The 10223-nt window shown below is 40.7% G+C and overlaps 1 protein-coding gene across 1 annotated transcript; it reads left to right on the top strand. All coding sequences in view use genetic code 11, as the record gives it.

Moving 5' to 3' along the window:
• Positions 1 to 4784: 4784 nt before the first annotated feature.
• On the top strand, positions 4785 to 8573 carry EGR_08591 (DC-STAMP domain-containing protein 2; the record flags this gene model as incomplete). The annotated part of the gene is made up of 5 exons (XM_024497840.1): positions 4785 to 6470; positions 6679 to 6927; positions 7104 to 7361; positions 7625 to 8453; positions 8500 to 8573. 5 exons carry the CDS (start codon positions 4785 to 4787, stop codon positions 8571 to 8573), a joined length of 3096 nt encoding a protein of 1031 aa, XP_024347761.1.
• Between the last annotated feature and the right edge of the window lie 1650 nt (positions 8574 to 10223).

Genomic DNA, 10223 nt, shown 5'->3' with positions numbered 1-10223 from the left:
CGACAGAGATGAGCAGAGCACAATCGAGGGGGCAGCGGAAAGTGCGACAAAGAGCATTGCGTCCGCAACGGGGTCCAGGAGAGCGGCGCGGTCTGCGAACACCAGCTGAGGGTTGAGCTCAACCAGACCGACCAGCGCGCTTGTCGACGCCTCCGCGTTCAACTACCCCCGAAGGCGCTACAGTTTACCGCCCTGTTTCTGAAAGGACGCAACATCAGCACATCTTCATCGATGACACCTCATCCAAATTCCTGCCTTCCTCAGGGAGCCAATAGGCCATATCTGGACCATTTACTTAGGATTTTAGAGAAAAAGATCACATTCAAAGCATCTTCGAAAGATCGTTTTGTCTGACGGTGATTTGGATTTTTTGAACAGAGCACGATACCCAGAGTTTACAATACCCTGAGCACCTGCCCCATCTGAAAACTTAATGTGGAAGCAGAAGTTTGAAAGGCTCAAAACATACAAAGAAAGGGAAATCCTTTAGGCACAAGTGACATTAAGCAATGCTTTCACATATATTGTAATGAGGTATCTCATTCACGTGGAGAAAAAGCTAAGCTGTGTAAAAGATGTCACATTAAAATGTTAAACAAACTTACGGCCTAGCGTTAGTCACGATATCTAGCAAATCAACTCCCCCTGAGATAAGTTTGCTAAAGTTACGAATCCTACAGGGGTAAGCACTCACAAAAGTAACTACTCTGAGATATCTGTTCCAAGACTTTCTCTCACTAAGCACTTGACGTGATAAGCCAAGCCCACTTCACCTGATTTTCAATCGATGAAGAGAGGATCGTGGAAGGCATTTGAAAATAAGATTTTTGAATACCTTGATAAGCGTAGAAGAGATTAAGCATTTTTTTATTTACCCGTATTATGTTCAGCACAGAACCAGAACATTGAAGCTTCCCGCCTTTGTCCCCTGACAAATCCTTCAATGATGTTCAAATTAGAGCCCATCCGAGTTCCTACGTCACTTGTTTGTAGGATTTTGGACTTCTTGCAAAAGCAACGGTAATAATACCAAAGGGTCGTTTTTTCACCGAATACATGGGACTGAACAGGAGCCCCTATTCTTAATCAGTGCCTTGCATTGGCGCTATTGCAGAAACGACAATTTGAGTGATCGCTTTTCGTATATTCGGCTCAGTATTTATGGACCGAATCCATTCGAACAGGACCCTGGGGAAAGACAAAACACGGAGACAACCTTTGGATTGCCGCCAGTGTCTTTCAAATTTATTGACCAAATCCTGAGATACGGTTAGCATTTATGGTCAATTTCTTCGCCATTCAAGGCTTAGAAAACATTAGTCACTTGAAAGCAGACAAATTACGCAATTTTTGTTTACTTTTAAATGGTCTTTTCGCAGCTGAAAAGCTCTATAACCAGAGTTAGTATTTCTTGAAAGATAAGTGAAATTAATCCAATAACAACCTAACCATAATCCTCAAATAAATCATTGCTTTTATTTAGCATTTTATAATGGCATTATTTAGCAATCTAATAAGCCGTGGCAGATGACTAAACTACTACTTGATGCCAATATTTGGGTTGTTGTGGTCGTTCTTAATTTAGACCCCTTCCATTTTGATAAATAAATACCCAATTTTGATGCTTGATTTATTTCGAATTATGAAAATGCACAGTCAAAACCCTTTTAATAGATCGAAGTGTCCATGTATGGGCAAGTCACATTTTCCAGCTGTATCCTTTATTAAAATTTGGTGGCATATGACCGATTTTACTTAGCACCTTTTCACACTTTATGGATTCTGTGCTGATATAATCCAAAGTTACCTGTTTAAAATGCGCTAATTACCAACGTGTTGTAGCCATTAATCTCCTTCGCAGTATGTCGTCCTGAGTCTTCTCCGAAGTCATACGTAGCAGCAGTAATGTAGCAGAACTTACATTACTAACTCACAGAAGAGCTGAGACTACTGGTCAGGTTCAGTGGTCATACCGTTTAGTTAAACGTAGAGTTAAATAAGCTATCAAAGCATTACAACTGTATTTGAACCTACCTACGTGAAATGGGCAGGAATGTTTCTTATTGTGTGCATCGTTGGCAACCCTTAAATTACTTTTGCTTGCTCTGCGTTCTGCTTAATCGTACTTGCTTTTGTTTCTGTGTATTATGACGTCACAAAGTTCTTATAAGATTTTTCAGTTGTTTTTGCCATTATATCTTTATAAATACCTAAAATTCTTTTAGTAATCCTAAAAATGGTAGTACTTGGACGTTACTGTCGACAGCACTTTAACGCTGAAGCTCTCCTTCTGCACAATTAGCATTTACTGCACATTGGGCATTCTGTCGAAAGATAACTATGAAAGAGTGAAGAAGATTTACCCTCCTCACGTTGATGCTTTTGACTATCATACTGGTGAATGCAACTACGTATATATACTTGCACTGAGAATACCTAGCATATCACTTATGCTTTTGGACTGCTGAAGTCTCTTATTATTTGCATATTTTCTGCTTGTATGGGCGGGGCGGGGGATTCTAGATGCATTACATGCATACTTTTGTTAAATAGATAAAGATCAGCTATTAAGTCATGACCTGCGCGGAGTTCGCCAGTAGATGGTTTACATGCTGTCTTGAAATTTTCCTTTTACATGCTAATCGTCAAGCTGGCACTTAAAACTTCTATACAAATGCCCAAAAGTTTATTTCTGCCGATAATTATAGCCACAGTTGTAAGGTTTGAGCTCACTTCGTAAATGCATAGAGATTACGAGAGCCCTGGGCTTTACCCAAACCTCCGTGAAACGCAGCTGTTCAATTTTCTAGAGGTTTCATTTACAATAGCTAATATCGTAACATCCCAGATATCGCACTGGCGTTCAATCCCTCCTCAATGGCTGAGAGCACGTTTATCTGCCCTCTAATTGCGCTAATAACCCCTCTCAACCCAGGGTTGATCGGCTACTATAACTATGTCCGACTAAGACAGCTGCTTGGCCCTGGCTCAAACAGCTGCCGCCACCTAGTCACCTCGGTTTTGAAGGAACCCCCTTGGATTTTAGCTGAGAGATGGATGGGAAGTATACCACTTGAACATCTCAGTTAAAAGAGCGTAGTGTTCACTTGGACCGTTACATTGCAGAGCAAGGTCGGCAAATATTGAGTCACAACAGGAATAGAAATGAGAGGTCTACCTGATCAGCTGCCTCCCCGGACCCTGTCACATTGGAACTTCTGGGTCCATAGCTCTATTCTAAGGCACTTCAATATGACCTCACGTAATGTGTGGGGTAATATTACTGATCTCGATGTAATCTTTTCCTTAGCCTCTAGCTAAATGAATCGTTTGCGTCAGATCAAAAGGGATTGGGAAGTATTTCCTCTTGTCTTTACCTTTTTAATGTCTGCCAAATACCGCAGTAGCTTAAGGATTTACCATAACCTTTTCTCTATAAACAGAGATACCAAAATAACATCCCTTTTTATTGGTGGACTACTGTGAGACTGTTGTGACTTCCAAACTTTACGCAAGACTAGCTTGAATACCAGCAATTCCGACAGCTTAGCGTTTGTACACGTTAGGTCAGTCCTACATCAGGACAAAGAATTATCCTTATCAATAGAATTATTTCCTCGGATTTTGACATAAATCAGTCTATTTTTAGGTACTGCACCGCCTACAGTCAAGTTCATTCACCCTGTGGTTTATGTGATGTCCCCGCTTTCCGCACTTGCTCACGTCTCGATTTGATGGTTCTGATTGCCCCGTCCTGTTATAATTAAAAGTTCCAGTTTACATACCACTGTTACATGGTCTAAATCCCACTTTCCAAAAAGTAAACTAACTCATTTGAAGCAGCCGATAGGCAGGGGTACAGAAAAATGAGATCTAGGTGTACACAAAGCAGATAAACCGAAGATATTGTAGCGTCCCGAGACTCCCTGAAGACGAAAGAAGACAAAATACTCGGGCAGATTTTATACTTAGCGCAGAGAAGGTGTCTGGGCTATTGGCATGGTTCGAAAGGCCAGCCCACCCAGTGAGGTACAAGAGGGCTAATTCAAAGTAAAAAGTGGCACCTCACTACTACCGAGGGATAAACCACTACCGTATTACAAAATCGTGATATGACGCAATATGCGTATTAGTAGTAAATTTGTGATACAAATTAATTAAGAGAAAACTTTAAAATGTTTTTACTTAAGTTATAGCTGCTAGATATTGTAGAGGCGGGTAAGTGAACCGTGAGACATCTGCGCCAGAAAATTTTAAAAGGAAGTAAAAGGATGCATTCTTCGCCTTCGAGATGATTTTCTATGCACAATTGGAAGAGACACCAACATGCTGCCCTATATTAAAGGTAGTTAATTTTCAAAATTATTGATTATATGGATTTTAGATTGACCAATTAACTCTGAGACCACAACATTGCTAAATGTAGCACAAATTTGGACATTTTCGGGGTAGGTAGGTAGATACCTGAATAAATATATTTGTTGATAACAAATCTGTCAATATTTTAAAACATGTTCCAAAAATTTTGTTGAAGAATACCGAAATCCTTCTAATGTGGTAGCAAATTGCCAATAATTTGAAGTTTGGTTTATCATTTAACTGATTTATGCATGACGCAAATAAAGGACACCCTTTTTCTAATTGGCTAGTGAGAGAAAAAACAAATAAATCTATCTCAGGTTTGTGCTATTACTGAAAGCTTAATATTTCACTTACTATAGATAAAATTGCCTCAAGAATTATCTTAATACTATTTTTTTTACTAATTCTGACCTTAAGAGTAGATGTCCAATCCACAAATCACTGGTCCAGGTAAGAGGAATGTTTGTCAGGGGCCCCAGTGGCTTAGCAGATTTGAGAAGATATTTGATGCCTTTTTATCAGAAGAGCCTGAGGATGACATTGAAAATCCTAGTCTCTGTAGGCGTCTGAACCTCACCTACATGTGCAACTTCCAGAGAAATCAAGCTAACAACATGGTTCCTGCCCAAAAGAAACTCCCTTCTAAGAAGAAAAAGCCCAAAAAAGGGTCTTTAACTTCCGGTGTAGTTAACAACAACACAAGCAGAAAAATAAAGATTTGTAAATCGGTGGATAGAAACGCATCCAACCTATCAAAAGAGCCTAGAAACTTTGACACCTGTGGATCCAAATTGGAACCAAATCTGGAAGGTGAAAAACCAGAAGAGAATGTTGACGAGGCCCTCATTCAGGAACTGGAGGCACGCAAAGAGATTAATAAGATCCTCTTGAAGCTGGAAAAGCCATCCTGTTGTGAACGTTTCATGTCTAGGCTACAGAGGCTGTGTGACAAAACCTGCTGTAAGTACACGCCAAGAATCTACTTCAAAAAACCTCTTTCGTGGTACTCAGCAACCTCTAAATTGGACGCAGGTACCCTTCTACGGGAGAATTATCTTGGAATAACTGCCGGTATTATCATAGGTTTTGCTTCCTTTCCCTTCTTCTCCACTGCCTTTGCTCATATGCCTCACATGGCCGCCCTGGCTGCATGCTATATGATGATGCTCACTGTTTTCGGAATTGCCTTCTCCTCCGATTTTCGTTGCATTCTTCTAATCACTTTGCCCTACCTTGTCGCCAGCAGAACGCGCTGGCTGCTAATGCTAATTGCCACCACCCTAGCAACTACTGGCCCAGCACTCAATTTTATGCATAATTCTGGCAATTTTCGCAATGCCATTGCCTGTGTACTAGGTCAGGTTAGTGCCAACGTCGAATTAATGGGCAAAATCACTAAGGCACCGTTAAAGATCATAGTGAAGCAACTGAGTGGTTTCATTGATAATATAAACAACCGGTTGTTTGCAGCACGAATGTCATTGAGAAAACTGAAAGAGGTGATCTTCATGGCGACAAAAATATTGAATCAAAAGTCCGATTGGATTCGTGCTATGGTGGAGGCGTGTGGTGATGAGATTGCTATGAAGAACCAGTGCCTTGCTTTCTTTAATACATTATACTTCAATTGTGCGGCGTCTATGAAGTCAATGTCATTTCTTTGTAACCTAGTACGGATGTTTGCCGATCAGGCATGCAATGGAGTGGCAAAGCTAAACGATATCTGCGTCCGGGAGTCAAACCGCCTCCACTCAGAGATGACCAATGTGGTACCAGTGAGTGAGGAGCAGTTGGAGGACAGTGAAGACTCAATTCTGCGTTTCCTGGGCCATGAGAACATTAGCGTTGAGGTGGGGGAGGAAATGACAGACATCAGTTTTGGCATGAATGTCTCCTCACAGACAGTGGTGACGACGATGATTGAAGAAAAAATGGATCTCATGATGAATGGATTGAACTACTTTAAACGCGCTATGGCTTGGGTGCTCACCATTTGGACGCTGTTCACGGTGATTCAGCTGATCGTGCAAGCTGCAATGTACAGAAAAAAGTGGCTTAAAAAACCCTTTTTTGACAATGGCCACATCACGCCACAGTTTGTAGCACAAGTAAGTTTAAATACTCTCCCATTGACATCAAAGCATCAGTAGTGCAACATCCACCTGTTTATTCAGCTAACTTCTACCTGGAAGGTCCTTATTTAACTATTGCAGAATGATGGTTTATCTAAACTAAAGGAGTCCTTAAAAACCATCGTTTATTTGGAATTAGTTTTGCTTCCAGCTTAAAAAATAATCTTTTTTTCTTTTTCTAAAGGAGCGCAGGGCACTTGAACATGGTCGACCTACCGCCCTCCCGCTAACCCACTCTGAACGTATGAATTATGTCACCCTGACGGCGTGTCAATGGTCCAAGACGGAGCGCAATGCGGCTGTAGGATCTCTGGTATTCCTCTTTGTCGGTATAATAACCCTTGTGCTCATCATTTTCGCCGATTACGCAATGTATCAAGTGGTGCTCACAACTTCACCAGCATTTTCTACTGGATTTGGCGAGGTGCAACAGGTTTGCTTTGTTCGATTTTAACAATTTTTGACTGTTATGCATTTACGGCTTTTTGTACGCTTATGCATGATTTGTAAAGGAAAAGGTTATTTTCTGCATTTCTGGAAAAATTATTCTATCTTACATTGTGCAAAATTCGACATAAATTAAACGAACATTCCTTACTATTTTGATAGACTCTTGAGGAAGGCATATCCGATCAAATATCGGATTTCGGATTCGGTGCAAGTGAACAAGTAGTTCCAGAGATTCAGGGCAACTCCACCATGTCAGAAATTGGGCGTAGTTTTATGAATCTGGCAAATCCTCTAAAAGACATCGCATTCAGTGTGGACGCCACTATATGTCGACCACGACCTTCGGAACCGGACCATGAGACGACCATTCTGATTGGCCTAGCTTTGGTTCTAACTCTCCTCAGCATCATTGTCCAAGTACCCACTTTAACTTGTCTACGGCTTGCTCGCAGAGTCTAGCTAGCTACAATTTTGAATCACGATTTCATAACCTTTTCTAGACATATGACTTGACCAACATGTATACAAAAGCTATTTTTTTAATAACTTAGTAGCTGATAATAGTCTACACCTCTTTAGGTTATTTTCTGTGAACCATAGCAGAAAAAAGAAACTTTGTATTTTTCTGTTTTTATCAAAATTAAGCACATTCGACCAAGATTTTACACTCTAATCCCTAGGTCTACGTACTTCGACTTCGTCATCTAATCTTAGCCTGGTATTACCCAGACGGAGCAAACCGCAGAGCCGCCTGGCTACGAACTTACATTCGAAACACACGGGGGCTCTTTCATCAATTTATTCACAAATTGTTTAATCGAAAGTTAAAGAAATCTGATGCCGAGTCTTCAGGCGGTAAACTGAAAAAACTTGACCGTTTCATCTTTTTGCATCCCCAACTGGCGCGCTACTTTGCAATGGCCGGTATAAAGCGAGTTTTCTGTGCCCAGTGCACCGCTCCTGGGAATCCCAAGAAGAAGGTTGAGTTTCAGCAGAATTTCACCCAGTGTCCTCGCTGCGGAGTATACTATTGCAAGCTCTGTCAGGTGAATTTGGGTGGCATTTGCATGTACTGCAACGTCCCAGTGAATACCCTCTCTAATGAGGTGGATTTTGAGATTTGGAGCTCTGATGAGGAGTATGACTACTTCTATGTCAAATACTTTTCCCGTAGAAAACATGATGAGTTCCTTGTTCCACTAAAACCTCCGAATCTGGAAGAGACACTTCCACCAGAAATGTTTAGACAAATTCATCAACCCTTTAGGTTCATGATAAGACGTCGATTACAGGCAGTTAGAAGACCAGGATTTGGAGAAAAATTAAGAATGTTTATCAAACGGCGAAAAGCTAGACGCGTTAATAAGGGTGTCATGATTGCACCACCGACTAAACCTTTACCAAAATTGAAAAAAACTTTGTCCCGGATGAAACGGAAACGGCGGCTAATCAAACCGATTAAATGGGAGTTTGTCCGGGATGAAGAGGTGGAAGACTCAGCCCATGAAAGTATACCACAATTAAGGAGTAGGGGAGTACAAACATCTTTAGTTAGACTGTCAGCTCTCGACTGCAGATCTTCCTCAGCGTGGGAAGATGATATTCAACATATCGGATCGTTCATATTAAGCCTTCCCCCAAGAATGTCAGTTGAAGCCATTGGTGAAGTGGGGACTGTAAAACCCATTGGAGATTCAGTTTTTTCGCCTGTTGGATATGCTGAAGTACTTAAAAACTATCAAATTTGTAATATAAGTGAAGAATATGAACACCAAGATGGAAACGAAATTGGTCTTCTTGAACAACTACGAAGCGAACAGGAAGATAAATACCTTTGTCCATATTCTTCAACAATAGATGAAATTGGTTCATCTAGATCCATGAGCATATCGATGGTAAGCACAGGACTCAGTCCTTCTTGTAAGGATGTAATCGACATCAAGCTACTAAAAGCAGCTGAAATATCTTCTTTGGGGTCGCAAAAGGAATGTAATAGTTGTCCTGACGGTAGTTATTTGGCATTCTCCTCAAACGAGGATCGTATGCATCTGAAATCAGCTAGTCTAGAGCCGATAAGTTCGTTGAAGGATTCAACCAGTGTAGGAACAAAAGACCAATTGAATGGTCTTAGTTTATCGCTACTAAAAAGTACTAATTCTAGCATGAAATCTCATAGCTGTGCGAGAGAATGCATCGAAAAAATAATTTTAACACCAGATTTTGGACCGATCAGCCCCTTCAAAAGTTCCGGTTTCTCCAGTCTCGCGAATTTATCCCTAAATTGCGAAAACCCCAAACAAGTGGACAGTCTCGGAAAACCAACTGTTTTGAAAATTTCCGAATTGACACCTCAGACTTTAACAACCAAAACTGCCTTAATCGGGACGTTGGACGAATTTTCAGACCCTAAAACAGAAGAATTACCAAACTTTCATATCTCACCATTGAATGAAACATCTGAATCTGGTCTTCAACCTTTGAGTGGTGAGAGTTATGCAAAAATTGGGGTTTTGACGCATTTTCTAAAATCACTCCATCCTCTTAAGCGCAAAATATCAAGACCAAGTGATTTTGAAAACCTTCCTGCTGCAAAAAAACATATTAATAACTATGAATCTGTGCAAAAGTCACCACGAATTACAATAAAACTCTCTCCTGCTATCTCTCATGAAAATTCCTTAATCTCAATGAAATCAAAAAGTCCATCAAGAGGAAGTACTTTGAATGCGCCAAAGGATTCAGGGAAGCTTTCGAAACCGCCGTTGTTATATTGCAAACAAAGAAGGCGGATTGTGAAATCCAAGTTTAATTCACAAGTGAGCGATTCAAATCCACAGACAGAAACTGGATTGGATGAAAGGGATGCAGCTAGCCAATTAGAATCAGTGAACATAAAATCGAGAGGAATCTTCACTTCTTCACTCAACGAAGCGACAAAGAAGCCATCGAGCATTCGTAATTTATCCCCGTCTGTCTCCGATCAGGGTCATGTAGGCAGACCCAATCTCCAATCATTTATTTTTCAAAAAGGTGCTCGAGGAGGAATTCAGCTCACCGATTTTAGAACTACGAGTGCTCAAGAATCACCTTCTAGCTCCTCAATATCTAAGCTGAGTATCTCAGTTGAATCACTGAGTGAAAAGAACTCCACTGAAACACTGACAGACATACGAACTGAATTATCTTCTCTTGCAAATGCTAAATCGCTGTCACACCAATCGCAGAGGGTTAAGAACTTCACTTCTAACATATCCACTGTGAGCTCTTCAAAGGCTCAAT

This window comes from Echinococcus granulosus (genome assembly GCF_000524195.1).
Source record: "Echinococcus granulosus chromosome Unknown EG_S00111, whole genome shotgun sequence".
Classification (NCBI taxonomy): Eukaryota; Metazoa; Platyhelminthes; class Cestoda; order Cyclophyllidea; family Taeniidae; genus Echinococcus; species Echinococcus granulosus.
Note: the sequence above shows the minus strand (reverse complement) of the source record. Positions and strands in the feature narration are given on the sequence as shown.